Source organism: Apis cerana, linkage group LG1, assembly GCF_029169275.1.
Source record: "Apis cerana isolate GH-2021 linkage group LG1, AcerK_1.0, whole genome shotgun sequence".
Taxonomy (NCBI): Eukaryota; Metazoa; Arthropoda; class Insecta; order Hymenoptera; family Apidae; genus Apis; species Apis cerana.
In genome coordinates this window covers 11,009,988-11,028,058 of record NC_083852.1, presented here as the reverse complement: position 1 = coordinate 11,028,058, position 18,071 = coordinate 11,009,988, and the positions used below count along the sequence as shown (strand labels likewise).

The following is an 18,071-nucleotide window of genomic DNA, read 5'->3' as shown; positions in this document are numbered from 1 at the left end:
TATTCTTAAAATCATTATAATCAACTTTTGTTCATTGACATCAACATATTGTCATTATTATTAAATGTATTGTTATAATAATTAAAAGCTATTGTTCTCAAATTTGTCTTAATTATTCAAAAATTTTGTGCACTTTGGATCTATAGATGTTTTATAGATATTATTTGCTATGTGCTGTTTTATGTTTAAATATTCAATATATCTCAATTTTTTTAAATCACATTAAAATTATACATATAATTTGTCCATTAATATTACTATCATTTGTATACATCAAATTATTGACATAAATATATTCCTTTATATCAAATATTGTTAAACTTGACATATGAAAATGTAATATATAATTTAGAAAAAAAATATGAAATGTTCATACATAAATTATATTGAATATTTCAAATAAAAATATTGATTTTTATTGATCTGAGAGAGAGAGAGAGAGAGAGAGAGAGAGAGAGAGAGAGAGAGAGAGAGAGAGAGAGAGAGAGAGAGTGTGTGACTGATTGACTGAGTGAGTGAGTGAGTGAATGAGAGTGTTTGTACTGTAATGTATTATTATTCTCAAAAGTATTTCATACTATTATATTTTCATTAATTATTTCAATTAGTAATTAATTAAATTTATGCATTTAATATTATTTATCCAAAAAAAATGTAACGATAAATAATTTGAAGAAGTCTGATATTATCTTCAGAACTTCATTTTTAAGAAACATATATAAAAAATTATTGAAAGATACAAAAAATACAAAAATTTAATTTATTTTTTATTTTAAGTAGCAATATACATTAGCAGTTATATGAAATTGTGCATAAAAGAAAAGTATTAAATCATTGATATGAAACATAAAATAAACTGTATTTACACACAAAAAATTGAAAATCATTTTCCTGTATTATTTATTGAAAAATAATATATATATTTGATTAATTTATATACATATACATATTATTATATTAACTGTAATTATCAAATTCAGATCATTTTCTATTATTTTAATATTATATATATTAGTATTTTGATTTTTTAATAATTTATTTTAGTAATTAATAATTTTAATTAATAGAATAAAAATTAATAAAATAATTTTTTTAATAATTAATTTTTTTTTACATTTGACTTATATTTTATATATTTTATGAAATTCGCAAGAATGAAGTATTATATATATTATTCATATAAACAAAATTAATTATTTTACTGAATATTAATACAAAAATTTGTTAATAATTTATAAAAAAATTATCGCCTATATCAACATGATATGATGTTACGTCATAAATTAATTTTTCTTTGACACACAATAAAAATATATGTAGTACAATAATTTGGATATGCTACTTAAATTTGTATATTGCTACTTAAGAACTGTCCATAAAATGCAACATTTAAAATGATAATATTTTCGCACTTATTTTACAGTAGTTTCATAAATAGTATAATCTTGAGTCTTATTTTTTCGACTTTCATACCTTAAAAAAGGTCATATAACATAATCAAAACAAAAATGCTTATAAAAAAGTCTCTGTTCATTCGATTCTTTACAGAATTCTATTACACAATCGCAAGTCTCAAATTCTATACTTCTGCGCAGTAGTACGAAATTCTACTCTTTTTTAGAGCAAAAAATAGAAATCTTGCGAATTCTGGTCCGCAAAGAATTATTTCAGCGGAAAAAATTCAAATTCTGTTTGAGAATTGTATATATACAAGCGAAGAGGTATTTCGTCAATTTATATCCACATTTCTACTAATAATCTGCTTGCATAGATAATCGTTGATTGTTACTTGGTTTTAATGGTGTTGTACAACGACGCGCATCTGGAAATCTCTCGTAATATCTCTCTAGTCTCAGGTACTTTACAGTTACTAAGTGACCTAGAAAAATATTATGAAATATATATATATATACACACGCACACACGCGTGCGCACACACAGTATATATATTTCAAAAATATTAGTGCATTCATAAACTGAAGATTCCTGAGATTCCTAACTTCAAGCAACTTTTTTTTTGTAAAAACTTTCATTACGACTTTATTATTAATAAAAAAAACTGGACAATCACAAAACATAGCCTATAACGTGCTATAACGTACTAAATAATATAAACTATGTCGCTGATTGAACACGAATAAATCAATATATCTCGTAAAAAGTGTGTAAAATATTATATTAATTTTTTTATTCATTATTCGTATAATTTGACATAATTTTTTATCAATGAAAAAATATTTATTATATTCAACACATTTTTTTTTAGAGATATATTGCTTGAACTTGTTCATGTTTAGTTAGCAGCACATAATTAGTGCTACTATTATGCATTATTATGCGTTTCGTGCTTAGGTAATGTTTTTTATTAATAATTTGTTAATAAAGTTATAATGAAAATTTTTGCAAAGAAAAATATTTAAAATTATAGAGGAATCTCTAGTTTATGGATGTTCCAATGTTTTTGGAGTACTCTACATATATTATGAAATGTCTATCGATTCTAAAAACCAAAATAAATTCCAAAATTGATATATAAAAATGTTAATTAAGATTTATTAATTGATGAGAAGAAATGAGATCAATTTTTATATACTATCATATTTCTTTAATAAAAATTTGATCCTTATTACTCCAAGTGTATTTTTCAAATGCTACTGATAGTAATTTACTTTAAACATCTTTGATTTCAAGCATGTTTATTTTATTGAATGCTTTCAAATATTCTTGAAGTCATCAAATAAGATTGCAATTATTTAAAAAAAAATTATTAAAAAAAAAAATAAACTCAATTATATTCAAGTTAAGCTAGTTACATTTAAATACTAAAAATAAACAATAATTTCGTGCTAAACAGAAATGATAAGGATTAAATTAATAAATAAATTTAATTAAATAAATAAATTCACATTTTTGTATTCCAATTTTTGTGTTTGTTTTGACTTCTAGAATCGATTTTCTAAAAATATTTCGAAAAAATATTAACATACTCTATATATTGGAAAACATTATATTAAAAAATTTTATAAATATTTACCATCAAACCAACAACCATGTAAAGCTCTATAAGCTTTTCCTGCATCTTCTTGTGACATACATTTCATGTAAACACAACCTTCTCGACTACCGCGATCTACACGAATGTGAAGAATTTTAACACCTTCTCCACATTTCTCTAGAATAGCATCTTGAACTTTTGTTTCCCAATCATCTTCAAATTCTCTAGAAATATTTATATATTTATTATATATATATAAATACATAAATTTATATTAAAATTAAGAAAAATATATAAATTGAAAGACTTACACATCTGCATCAAACATATGTCTTATTTTTAAACAGGGTGTTGGTGAACAAGTCAAACTATTAACAGAACCTTCCATTGTTTCAAAAGCTTGACCTTGCCACACTTTAGATTTTTTATTTAAAACAAAATTTTGACTGTTAGATTTATTAAGACTATTATTAGGCAACCAGCGCCATACGTGAAATTCTTCCCCTGAAACTTGTTGTACTTCTCTTCGAATTCTATAATTAAACACTTTTATTTAAAATATCAAGTATTATAGAATTTATAATAATTTGCTAAATTTTTTACCTGGATTCATTTTCATCCAAAAATTTTACTGCTTTTTCCCAAAGTCCAGCCATTTTTTTTCTATCTTTAGGAGGTATAAGATTATCACGTATATGATTTATAGCAAGAAAGCTTTCTTGTGTACTGCCCGGAGAACTAATTGCTGCATTTTGATGGTGCATCTCAACCATATTAATAATATCACTAACAAGTTTAAAAACTTCTCTCTCTGTACTTTTCTTGTATCTTATATACCAAACAAACAATTTCTGCATTCCTATAGCTGCTAGAAGGCCTAAGAATATATTGCAATATATTATTTAATATTTATTTTACATAAAACTAAAATAATGCAATATAGTACAAGATTTTATCTAACTAATGTAATATCTTTTAAAGAATAAATATTATATATATAATATAGTTTTTTTGTAGATAGACATATACAAGTTTTTTAAAAGTCAACTTCAATTTTTTAAATGGAATATAATTTTTATTTATATATTAATTCATGCAATGCGTTTCTTAAAATATAAAAAAATTTATATTTATATTAAAAAATTTTATTAATTTTTAGAGATATTATAACTTGAAGTTTGTATTAAAGACAAAAAAGACATGAACAATAGAGTATCGCATCGTATGTTCTTTGTCTTTTATAATGAGTTTTACAAACTTCAAGTTCTTCTAAATGATTTCTACAAGTTCCTAATGATTTTTTGACATTTAAGTTTATTTTTTTGACAGTTTAAAACTTTTTATAGAAAATAATAATCCGCATTGATAGTGTAAAAATTATATGATTCTATTTAAAAACTAAAAGTTGATTTTGATACGATCTCTGTTTCCATCTACTATAAAATTAATGTTTAAAATTTTGTTATATAATGTTTTTCTTTATACTTTTAAACAATTTTTTTATAGCATTATATCTTTAAAAGATATTCCACTGTACTTAAATAAAACAAAAATTTATATATATATATATATATATATATATATATATATATATAATGTTATTACATTTGCTATCTTTAGAGGTCAAAACAAATACAAAATTGATATATAAAAATGTCAATTAAAAAAAAAAACTTATTAAGTTTATGATAGATGAAGCGAGTAGAAATATAGTGCGACGACGGAAACAGAACATTATTTTCTTTTCATTTCGTTTAACCTAAACTTCAATTGTTTATAATTTAATAAATAAATCTTAATATATAAAATCGATATTTTTATATATCAACTTTTGTTCTAATATTTTAGAATCAACCTTCTAAAGCTATTTCACGAATATATTAACACTTTGTGTATGCGCGCGTGCACATACATACATATATGTATAAAATTTGAAAATATATAGAGTATTTTTAATCTACTGTTATCACAAAATGCATATCAAGCTTTGCAATATGATATGCACAAGAGAATTGCAGGACAAAAGTTATTGTAACAACAAAAGCAAAATTTACTAATGCGACGTAATTACAGTATTAAGATACTAAAATTGTATGTATAACAAAATGTAATACTTTAAAATATAATATTATCATGTTATTATAGAACCTTATAGAGTTATAATTTCAACAAGTTTCTTCCCATAATAAGTCGGTCAAAAATTTACCAAGTGACACAATTAGAAGAGAAGAAAATATGGTGAAAAGTTTGTTCTTAACAAGACACTGCATTGGTAACTCTGGATTCATTATCACCATTCCAACTTTCCCATTTAGACGAGTAGAAAATAATTCTTCCTATAACAAAAGAATGTCTTTTTTTTTAATTTATATACATTAGAAAAAATAAAAAAAATAAAAAACAAAGAAATTTTTTTACAATACCAAAGAATCCAAAACATTGCCGGAGTTTCCATTATCATCACTTATGTCTATAAGAGAAATTCCCCATTTCGGATTTTTTATGACAAGTAACTGTGCATTTTGTAAATCTTCTTTTACTTCCAAGCTTGTCTATAACATTATTTTGCATAAATATAACATAATGTGTAATAATTGTATTTTATGTAATCAATTATTAATTATAATTATTAAATATAATTTAATAATTAATATTTTATTCAATTCAACATACCACTTTATTACTTGTAAACATTTGCATGATCTCAGAATCAGTTAAATAAGGAGTTTCACTGGAATTATCACATATCATGGATACAGCCTTTTTTGTTAAAATAGGTTGAAGTTTCTTCAACAATTGCAATACGGAATCTACATTTTCTTTCATTACACAATTAACTCCAGGTAATTCATAGTCATCTCCAACAAAACATAATGGTATGTTGCTATCTATAAATTGAAATATAAGACTAAAAACAATTATTTAAAAATTTATATATATAATAAATATATACATTTTTTTTAACTTAAAATACATATATATATATATATATACACATTTAATTTTTATAAAAAATTACTATGAGTTTTTACATTTATTTCATGCATATAATAATTTGGAAAATTTTTTAAATTATTTAATTAAACAATAATACAAAAAAATAGGATAAAATCATTAGAATGGGAAAGGAAATAAAATATCAAAATTAATATATCAGTAATACTTATTTTATTATACATGTTAAAAAAAAAACAATACATATCTTAAGCAAACTGTTATGAAATTGATTATACATTATACAGTTTAAGGATAGAATTTATATAACATGATTAAATTCCATAAATTATTAAAATTACATTTAATATTCTATTGTGATTATGAAATAACAAATAAATTTCATAATAAAATTATGAAATCTATATTGATAAAATTGTATTAATCTTATTTTATTTTTTATACAATACACAAATTTATATGCTATTTTTTAAAATATTAATAATTAGTTTATGTTCACATACATTAAATTGTAATTCATAATAAAATTATGATATTGCAATATTGTTAATTATAAGTATATTTAAAAAGCTTTCCCACAAACTATTATTTAAAATTTATGTTTCACATTATATTTTTTAAATATTTTATATATATATATATATATATATATATATATATATATATATATATACACATATATATATTACTTAATTGTTACGATTCTGAATACCTACCCGTTGAAAGTGATGAAAAAGTTTCTGTTTTTCCACCAAGTCCCATGTATATAACAGCAAGAATTCCAAAAAATAAGGCAAGTACTACTACAAGAATTACAGATACCATATTGTGATTATTCCGTACATCTTCTCTATTTGTAGGTGATTGTTTAAACATTCTGTTCACTGTTTCTCGAGATCTATCGGTAGATGATGTTGTATGTCTAGAACTAGAAGATATTCATTTTGTATGGAAAATATTAATTTTATGATATAAATATAATTTAATATAATTTACAATATAATTTACTGTAATACAATTTCAATTGATATAATATAATAACATCATTTTACTAATTAAAAAATTATTAAATTAAAATGTTAAGTGTATATACTTATTGATATTAGTACTCATTGATATAGTTCATTGATAGTTATATTCAGATATATATATGACTTATAAAAATATTTTAAATTCTAACTTTGATACGTTGATACTTTGATAAATTAATACACATATATTTTTATTTATTTTTTATTAACATTAAATTCCTATCTTTTTTATTAACATTAAATTCCTATCTTTTTTATTAACTAGTAGTTATTATATTTGTAAAAATTCTATCTATAATTATTTGTAAAAATTATATCTATAATTTTTAAATCTATAATTTTTAAAAATTAGAATGTAGAAATAATGCATAAAAAAATAGACATTGTATAATTTATATTTTTCAAAATATTTTATATTATTTATAATTTCTATTATTAATATCTAAGTTGAAATCTTTAATTGATTTTATAATTTATATTGAATTTTTTAATTACATACATACATACCTTGAACTAGATGATGGATATAATGATCTTAAAGAAGAAAAATGGCCATTTGAATCTTTTTCTTTTAAATCTGGTACATTTGATGTAAATCGTGATGGACCTAAATGATAAATATATAAAATAATAAAAAATGAATTTATTAATATACATTGTGCATTAATTATATATATTTAATAAATCTTACTTTTTAACGTAGATAAAGATGTAGATGGTAAATTAATGGATGATCGTGAACTTAATCTCCTAGTAAATTCCGATAAGAATGGTGTTTCATAATTTGCCAGAAGATCTCTTTGATTTGTATTATCTTTTATACATGTATCTTCATTTAATGAATGTATTGGAGAAATGTTTGAATCAAAAAGTGATTCACTATATTTATTATCTTTCACTATGTGAATAGATTTTGGTTTTGAATCATATGATTTTGGAATTTGATCTTGATCAGAAATATTATGCTCATAGATTTTAGGTTCTTGAAATTTTCCTGTGTTAGATAAATATTTAGATGGAGAATATGTTTTAATTGGTTCTTCAATAACATCTGAATCTGAACCAGTTTCTAAGCCATCAGTTACACTTGATTTATTTGTTTTTGTATATTTTTTATGAGTAGTTTTTGTTATTGTACGGGTTGTAAATTGTGAAGAACTATCATAATCTGGTATTATAGGATCTTTAAATTCAGAATGCGTTGTTTTATCTTTAATTGGACTTTTTGATATGTTTACATCAGAAGATGTTAAAACTGATGCTGGTGGAGGCATAGGATTTGCTAGAGTTTGTCTTCTAATATTTACTGTTGCTTTTTTCTTTTTATTAATTGTTGAACTTGTATCATCATCTGTATCTTCACTGCTATACCTAATATATAAATATATAAATATAATGATAATTTTACTATAAAAACTCATTAGAATAATTATTAAATAATGCATATATAATTATAATAAAATATAAAATAAAAAATTAAAATAAAATTCCTTATAATAAAATATATAAGGTATGTAAGGTAAACAACAGCAAAATAATACTAAAGATTTTTCATATCATAAATAATATTTAAATTTGATAATACAAATCAAACAAAAATGAAGTAAATATAAAAATTTAAAATTAAATTAAAAAATTACAAGGATATCATAAACTAAAAGTACCTGGCAGCTAATGAATGTCGTGACCCTGTACCGCCTCGAGTTTCAATGAGATTTTTTAATTTTTTTACAAGAATTTTTCTAGTGGTTTGTGTTACGGGACCTACAGGATATCCATATTCCATCAATTTACTTCGCAATTCTGAATCGCTCAAAGCATCCACCGACATTTTGTTTATACAAAAAAAAGTGCTCTTCTTAAAAGAACCCGGTAAAAATGTTGCCTCGTGTAATACGAAGCTCTTACTACGTTTTTATGAAATGTAATTAGAATTTTGTTCAAATCACATAAATGAAAATTCGCACTATCACTAAACTGCACATGTATTACGTTTCAAAATATCATGAATATTTTTCATAATACTACACAACTTAAAAAATAATCTTGGTTATAACTAAAAAATGGCGCAATTTTCTAACGGTCGCGATCACGCGCATACTCGTTCACACTATTTCACGCTCAACTCTGTCATCTATAGTCATAGAATAAGATTTATCAAGATAATCTAGTTGGATTGTAACATTAATATTATTTTGTTAAATTTTTTATTTAATTACCCATTTAAAATTTATTTGATGTTGAAATCATTTTACTTTACGATATATTTAATTATTATTTTAAATGAATAACTTTTACATTTAAATTTTTAACAATTTAAATAATCAAATTAATGAATTCATCAAAATTTTTAACAAGTTACATATCATCGATTTGTAATTTTTGTAACGATATTTTAAAATGTATTTGAACAATGTCAATGTTCATATTCTAATTATAGAAGGCTATGTGATCATGAATTATGCGTAGTTTTTATTATGAAAAAAAAATAATAATGTTATAAATAATTATAATTGCTATGTATTTTTCAATTAATTATTTATTTTTTATGTTTTTAATATATAATATATAAAAAATGATGTCATATTGAGAATTTAAATATATAATTTAATGGGATAAAAAAAATTTTTATATTCACTTTTTGTTTTATTAAATATTATTTATACATTAGTATAGTATAATAAATTTTTAAATTTTCTTGTTATTGAATATTATTTATGTTTTTATTTCAAACTGTAAACTTCTATACAAATCCTTGATTTTAACTAAATTCATTGTTTTAATCTACTTAGTTTAAAATATTTAGTAGTTTAATCTACTTTTAAATTTTAATATAATTTTGTTGTTTTAATGATAAATATATTTTGAATTTCAATTTAAAATTTTGATTTTATTTTTAATTACAGATATAATTTTCAATTCAATTTCCTTAAATTATTATCTCTATTTTAATTTTATGTTTATTATGGAAATGAAAAATCTTTTTATTATAACTTATTTAACTCATTTTGACTTATTTATTAATTTTTAAGTAGAAATTATGTAAATATTAAAAGAAAACCTATTATTGTTTTATTACTTAAATTTTTTTATAATTATCTTTAATATCGTAATAAATATAATCCATTTCTTATAATAGGATAATCTGGCAAATTTTCAATACGACCAAGTGCTATAACAACTGGACTTTGATCATAAATGTATTTTTCAGAAACTTCTCTTATTTTATCTACTGTTATTTTCTGTAATATAAAATTATTATTTTATAATAAAAAAATAAATTTTTTAACATTAAAAAATTTACCTCATATTCTGCAATTCTTTGTTCAATAGGTTCATAACATCCATATCTAAAAACATTTTCAACAATATCAAAAAAACGATTTGTTGGATCATCCAATATTGTTAAATTATTTGTAACACATTGATTAACAGCTCGACAAACTTCTTTTTCAGTTATTGTTGTACATAATTTCATCCACTCTTTTTGTAATGCACGAATCATATCCTATATAAATGTTTCAAATATAATGATTGTTAAGATTGAATTTTCTTAAAATATTTAAAATATACCAAAAGACATAATTTGTCACAAACGAAATAACAGCCCCAAATACTAGTAGTCTGTGCCCAATTATGAAAAAAGGATTTGTACATGTAACACAAATCTGTATTGAATGCTAAATGTGCAATATATGGTGCATTATTATTCCTTCCGCCTAAAGATAAGTATTATAGACATTTCATAGTTTATATTAAATAATATTTCCAAATATAAGATTTTTGCTTACTACATGTCTTGTCCCAAGAACCTATAATTTCTTTAGCTACAGTAAGTGCGATATGATCTTCACGTTGTTTATAACTTGATCCTTCAAGTCCTATTGCTACATATCCTAATTCATTATCATCATCTCTCAATCGTAATTCAGCAGCTTGATTATAGATATATTTATATATCATATATAAAATATAATAAAGAAGAATATTGAAATACAATTTAAAATTTTTTTTACCTGAGAATCGGTATTCAAGTGATTCTCTATAAGATTGCATTTTATTAAAAACTCCAAATATTGATTTATAATCTTCAACATCACATTTAAAATGTTTACAAATAATTTCTTGCAATTCTTTTAAGTTAATGGATCCAGTACTAATCATTGTCATGCAACATATTTGAAATAATCGATTACGAAATTCAATTAAATTTTTTGTACAAAATTTTCTAAAAATTTCATATTATAATTAGTAAATATGCATATGATATTTATTAAGTAATTTTATAATTTTATTATTATTTAATAAATTTTAATAAATTTTATTATTTTTTGAGTTTTACTTACTTTACTATATCAGTTTCAGGATATACACTATTACCAAGAGCAGTATCCTGATATGCAATACTTGGTAAATAATCCATCACAACTTTTTCTCTGTCTGATTCTATTTGACAAAGTTCATGTAAAATTATATTCTTTTCTTGTATAACATCTTTATCACCTATTAAAATAAAAAAAATATATTATTATAACAAAAAAATTTCATAAATATAAAAAAAATTTTCAACTCACATATTTCTCCATTCAAAATTATATCTGCAAATAATTGAATTAATTTATCTACTTTACATGAAAGTACTGTTCCATAAAAAATAAATATATCTCGCATAGCAATAGCTGTAACTTTTCCACCAATTTCTTGTAATATATTTTCCAATTGTTCCTTATTTTTATTTTTTGTTCTCTATATTGGATATAAATATTTATAATATTAATTTTAATAAATTTTCTATAAATTCTTACATTAATAAAATATAAATAAAAATCTAAATAAAAAAATATCATTTTGTTTATCACATGTGTTATATGTTTTGTTATATTTTTTTCTTACTTTGAAAAGTAAATGTTCTAAAAATAGAACGCTACCACGTTCTTCTGGCATTTCATACATTGCACCAGCTGGTACAAAACATCCTATGGTGGTGGTAAAAGAATTTCTATATTCACATATAAGGCGCAAACCATTATTCATATAACAAGATTCTACTGAATTTTCTGTATTTATATATGTATTTAACACATTAGATGTCTGTTTAAAAATGTTTTTATAATCTTTATGTATTTTATGTTTATTTGAAATATAAACAAGTCCCTTAAAAATAAATTTAAATAATAAATAACATTATTTTTAATGACTAAATGACTTAGAAAAATTATGCAACATACTCTTTTGATATATTTATATATAATATTGTTTTGCATCTGTAATAAATATTTCGAAATTAGAATCATTTTTTAATTCAAATATAATATAATATGTTATTTATATTAGATACATATACAAACTGTAGTTAATATTCATTTTTAAACAATTGAAGATATATAAATCTTTTTTTTATTTTTTTTTTAATATATAGAGAATATTAATATATTCAAGACATATTTCTGAAGAATTGATTTTAAATGTTAAAATTAACATAAACATTGATATAAAGATATTAAAACTTACTTATTATTTAAGTTAAATGAAATAAATCAGAAACAGAATGCTTTATTTCCATTACAATATTTCTTATTCAGTTTCCGTTTTGATTCATTTTAATATGAATTTAAGTTGTTTGTACCTTAATAAATAAAGTTTTAATCAATATTTTTGTATATCAATTTTTTCATTTATTTTGATTTTTAATTTCAAAAATATTCCATAAATATATTAAAATATATGAAAAATAATTTTAATTAATTTTAATTAATTTTTATATTTATTTCATATTATTCAATTAATTTCTGTATTTCAACTATTACAATAAATAAAATAATTTTCCAATTTGTTGAAATATACGTTTTATTATATGCAATGATATTAACAATATAACAAAAAAAAATGGAATAATGTTCTACAGTATAAAAATCAATGATACAATTTTTCATATATGAATGTTCATATAATTTCAAATATAAAATAAAATATATGTTTTATAAATGATTAGTATATAAAAGTTGATTTTATGTTTAAAGTTTATTATGTTTTTTTTTTTTTTAGAATTGATTTGTACATATGAAAATTTCTTAATTAATAATTTTTTTAAATATTACCATCACTTATTGGTATTTTTTTATTTTTCATTTATTTCTTTTTTTTCTAATAAATAATTCATAAATCATTTTTCCAAAATATTTTTAAATATTTTAAACATATAATTTCAATAGATTTAATTTATGAAATTAAAAAGATTTAATAAAGAAATAAAAACATATTTTTTTAATATTATTATCCATAATATATTTAATTTCCCCCCCTTTTTTATCTTTCCTTTTTTTTCTGTCTTCTATCCATTTCCTTATTATCAATTAATATATTTAAAATATTTCATTCATATATAATAGTACCTTCATTTGATAATGAAATTTCATTATCATTTACAAATCCGATTAATTATATTAAATACTGCTGACATAAAATTAATGTGATCAAATTGCACACAAATATTTATATACAATATAATGGAACTGTAAGACATGTGAATAAATATATTGAACACATGGAAGTTATAAAATTAGAATATAAACTTTAAATACTATTCTATATTCCGCATTATAATTTATTTATTATTTAATAAAAGTAAAAAAAATTATTTCTAATTCTTAATTTGTTCTATTCATTTTTTGCGCAAAATAAATTTATTTAATAATAAAATGTCGAGTCATTGATGATTTCAGAATAATTCTGAAAACTTTTTCAAATGCTTATGTTTAATTACTGATGTTTAAACATGTTTAAACATATATTTAAATCTCTTAATTATGTTAAATTTACACGTTTGATATCTGTTACAACTATGTTTCATCAAAAGAAGTAATTATTTTAACATTCGGTCTCTGTGATTTAAAAGTTTCAACACCTTGCCTTGTAACAGATGTGCCACTTACATCAAGGTGTTCGAGATTTGATGCATTTAAAGCCAAGTGAACAAGACTTGAATTTGTAACATGTGGATAATTTCTGAAATATATAAAAAATTATTTGTTAGATTTATTTTACGAACTAGAAATTGGTGCATTTAATAATACCTAATATAATAATATAATAATACCTAACAACCAATGTTTTTAAATGAGGATTATTAAATATTCGTTTATCTCCTTCTACAACTATAACTTCTTCTGCAGAATTGTTGATTATACGATCACAAGTATCACTTCCAAGAGCACAAATTGCTCTGTCTGTTATTAAACAACGTCCAAACATATAATTTTCCCAACGAAATCCATCTTCGACAAGAAACTATATAACGAGGACAACAAGAAAAAATTGAGTAAAGCAAAAATTATAAAATAAGATTGCAAATATAAATGTTAATATATCCGTGAAATATTTAAAAATACAAAAATATTGATTAAGGCTTACTTATTTATTAAATCATAAAAAATTTAAATTAGAAAAGAGACAAAGTGGTAATAAGATATAACTATATTACATTATTTTTGTCTCATTTCATTTCATTCTCAACATAACTTTATCTAAGAACAATTTCAATTATTTAATAAATAAGTTTCAATTTTTATACACTATCTTTTATTTGTTTTAGTTTTAGAATTGATTTTCCAAAGATATGTTACGAATATATTAGCACTTTATAAATGTTAAATTAATTTTATAATTTTTGTATATTATTATACTTGTGCAAGATTGCCATCTTCATATACAGGAAGTTGATTCAAAACTTCACGTTGTAAAGGTCGAGGTTCTGAATCAGGTAATTCTGCATTTCGTAAACTGGAAGGACATTCTAAATAAAGATGTGTCAAAGTTTTAGTACAACTGAAACATCCAACTTCACTATCACCAAGTGCAGTATCTCGCAAATCAAGAATCTGAAATATATAATTACTTAATTACTTGAGTTATTAATTTATTAAATGAAAATATTAAGAAAAAGATTGTTTACTTCTAATGTTTTAAATCCAAATCTTGTAGCTAAACTAGTATATGCTACACATTCACCTAAACGGTGACAAGAATTTAGCCTTAATTCTTTCAATTTTGGCATTTTACTAATAACCAATAATGAATGTGGAGTAAACCATTGGCAATTACTTAGAATTAAACACTGAAAAATATATATAAATATTATAAATCACTAAATACTACTTAAATATGTATATATTAGTAGAAATTCAAATAAAACAAAAAATAATAAAAAGAACAAAAGAAATGGTAAATGAAATTATATTTAATTGGTTCTTGTTTTTATATTATTAGAACATTAATATTTGTCACAGATTTGGAAGAAAGTGAGTTATTTAAAAATGAACCTACCAAATAATTATTAAGTGAAAGAACTTCTCAATTTGCAATTAGTGTAAGCAGTTGTTCTGTAACTTACAGTTATTTATTTATAATAAAATATAAAAAAGTGATACAACAAAACTAATCAAATATATATGTATATACTAAAAGAAAAGTGAAAATACATGCAACTGAAAAATGAGATTCTTACTGTTAAATTAGGCATATGGAAATTCATTTTGAAAAAATATGATTTATTACTACGCAAATATCCCATTTTGCAACCTTCTAATGAAAGTTTTTCTATTGTACTTGGAAAATCTGTTATTTGAATCTGTAAATAAAGATACATTTATTTAAAAAAATTTTTTTAATCTTTTATCTAAAAATAATTAAATATTTAAATTTACTTTGTCTCCATTAATGCAATATTCCTCAATAATCAATTCTTTTAATTGAGTGCATATAGTCTTAATTGAATTAAAAAAACAAGGACTAAGTTCTGTGTCATGTTCACAATATAAATCACCACGCATAGCAAGGCTTGTTGTTATAGGTTGAAGAAATTTTATATATTCTTTTAAGTCATTTAATAACATAGGTGTTTCTCGAAAATCTACCCTTCTCCATAAAGTTTTATCTTGTGCTATTTGGCCTAATCGTTGACAAGATCTGGAAAAAATAATGAAAATAATGAAAAAATTATTTATATATATTTTAATATATTATAATGTATTAATATAATTAATATAATTAATATTAATAATATATTATATACATTTTATATATAATCTTAAATTCATAGAATATTAATATAAAATTATTATATGTATATTAATATACATATACAATGTACATGTATATTAATTATATATATAAAGTTTTTTTTAAAACTTACAAATTTATTGCCATAAGATCTTTAGGATTCAAATATTTAAATATATTTAACAAAACATCATCTGAGAAGTCTAATATATGTGGATGAATTATTATATTATTTGTCTTCTCATTTTCTTCAAATTTAATACGTTTCATATCTTCTTCACTACTTGAAGCTTTAGGAGATAAAGATCTACTGCGTTTCATTTTCATTTTTTTTTTACACCTATACAAAATACAATAGAAAATTAAAATAAAATATTCTTATATCTTAAATTATTGAAATACAATAAAATTTCAAATTTTTAAGTTATTTTGTATAAATTTAATTTCTTATAAATAAAGATTTCGTATTATTAATTTTGCATAATCATCATTTAATCCAAAAAATCAATTTAAATAAGAATTTGATTAAAAATTAAATTTATAAATATAAATAATTATATATACATAAAACAAATTAAACGATTAGATATCGAGAACACTTGTTCTTCTAATGGTTTTAATTCTTTTTGCATTTTGATCCAATAATTTTAGAAAACTGAAAGTGTTTTCTGTTTTCAAATTGAAATTGACATAAAAACACAAAGAAAGTTTTGTTCACAAAACAGTCTAATTCTGACTGCTGAATAAGCTCTGTTTCTTTGGCTGAAACCCAGAAATAGTGATAAAATTTCTACCAACCATATGCCACTATGATCAATGATCCTATATAAATTTTTATATATTTTATAAATAAAAGTAGATATTCTAATATATTTAAAAGAATTTTTTTATAAAAAAAAAATTATAAATAATTTTTAAAAAAAAATTATATATAATAATGTTTAGTCTTATTTGCAAGAAATAAAAGTTTCTAAATTATAAAATTTATATATATTATGAAAAAAACTTTCTTTTATATCAAAAACATTTAGAAATCATCACAATCTAAACAAAAAATTGATGCTTAATAAAATTTAAACATTTATTCAATAATATTGAGAATATAATACATACATAACAACTTATAATTCAAAATTTTTATCTAATTAAATCAAATATCTTTTATTTAAATAAATTATAAAAATTCTCATATTCTCAAAAATCAACAAGTAATAACATAACCTTATGTTTGAAATAGTATCATTATATTGTTGACACTTACCTGATTATTATCTACAATATCAAATAAAGAGAATTATATTTAAACAAATGTTGATTTAAAAATTAAATATCTTAACATAATGTATTTAATTTATTTTATTTATTGAAAATATATACACAAAACGATGATTGCATATACTTTCTTCGTCAAACTAAACTTCTTATAAACTTGACTTTAGTTTATCATAATAATGTCTTTTAGATATATGAAAACTATTTTTAATAGAAATAAATTTATAAAGAAATGTAAAAACATATAATTTAAATTTATTATATAATTTTATTAATAAGTCATATGCGTAAATAATAGTTTTAGAAAACATTTAGTATGATTTCAAATCTTTTCAAAATCCAAATTAATTACGAATGGAAACGAAGCGAGAACAATATAAATATCAAATTAATTTTTTTTTAGATTTATTTCTTTTTTTAAAATGTATTTAATAACTTTTAAACTATTCTTTTTAAATTAATTTTTTTTTAAACTATTGCTAGAATATATATATATAAATTTTATATTATTTTAAATAATAAATTTCAAAATTTAATTGTTTAAAAAATTGTTTATTTAATAAAAAGTATTTTTTTAAATCGATTTTTTGTTATCTATATATAAAAAATTAATAATATGTTATTCATATTAATTCATATTAAAGATTGTATTGTATATGTACATATTAAACATATTAACTATTAAATATTAAATTTATAAATTTAAAAGATTATTCTTTTTAGATCTATATTTGTAAATAGTTATCAATGAAAATGAAATA

The 18,071-nt window shown here is 20.8% G+C and overlaps 3 protein-coding genes across 5 annotated transcripts; all 3 read right to left on the bottom strand.

The window, feature by feature from the left end:
* On the bottom strand, window positions 1-9,095 carry LOC108001826 (inner nuclear membrane protein Man1). Its single transcript, XM_062071975.1, has 11 exons — window positions 8,646-9,095; window positions 7,673-8,352; window positions 7,489-7,588; window positions 6,667-6,878; window positions 5,669-5,883; window positions 5,419-5,547; window positions 5,202-5,331; window positions 3,599-3,872; window positions 3,307-3,528; window positions 3,035-3,219; window positions 1-1,879 (listed from the first exon to the last, which is right to left on the bottom strand). The coding sequence occupies exons 1-11, from the start codon at window positions 8,810-8,812 to the stop codon at window positions 1,752-1,754; spliced, it is 2,442 nt and encodes an 813-aa protein (XP_061927959.1). The 5' UTR covers window positions 8,813-9,095; the 3' UTR covers window positions 1-1,751.
* Window positions 9,096-9,504: 409 nt separating this feature from the next.
* On the bottom strand, window positions 9,505-12,246 carry LOC108001775 (mitochondrial-processing peptidase subunit beta-like). Of its 2 annotated transcripts, XM_017062968.2 has the most exons (9): window positions 12,210-12,246; window positions 11,875-12,135; window positions 11,556-11,727; window positions 11,328-11,484; window positions 10,998-11,209; window positions 10,773-10,916; window positions 10,555-10,700; window positions 10,286-10,489; window positions 9,505-10,223 (listed from the first exon to the last, which is right to left on the bottom strand). In XM_017062968.2, the coding sequence occupies exons 1-9, from the start codon at window positions 12,243-12,245 to the stop codon at window positions 10,083-10,085; spliced, it is 1,473 nt and encodes a 490-aa protein (XP_016918457.2). In that variant the 5' UTR covers window position 12,246; the 3' UTR covers window positions 9,505-10,082. The 2 variants fall into 2 exon arrangements, with proteins under 2 accessions (XP_016918457.2, XP_061927968.1); XM_062071984.1 differs by lacking the exon at window positions 12,210-12,246 and having other exon boundaries at window positions 11,787-11,907.
* A 994-nt stretch (window positions 12,247-13,240) lies between these two features.
* LOC108001770 (uncharacterized) lies at window positions 13,241-17,466 on the bottom strand. Of its 2 annotated transcripts, none has more exons than XM_017062962.2 (8): window positions 17,300-17,466; window positions 16,172-16,378; window positions 15,684-15,945; window positions 15,485-15,607; window positions 14,933-15,094; window positions 14,664-14,858; window positions 14,078-14,268; window positions 13,241-13,986 (listed from the first exon to the last, which is right to left on the bottom strand). In XM_017062962.2, exons 2-8 carry the CDS (start codon window positions 16,363-16,365, stop codon window positions 13,821-13,823), a joined length of 1,293 nt encoding a protein of 430 aa, XP_016918451.1. In that variant the 5' UTR covers window positions 16,366-16,378; window positions 17,300-17,466; the 3' UTR covers window positions 13,241-13,820. The 2 variants fall into 2 exon arrangements, with proteins under 2 accessions (XP_016918451.1, XP_016918450.1); XM_017062961.2 differs by lacking the exon at window positions 17,300-17,466 and adding an exon at window positions 16,603-16,771.
* Between the last annotated feature and the right edge of the window lie 605 nt (window positions 17,467-18,071).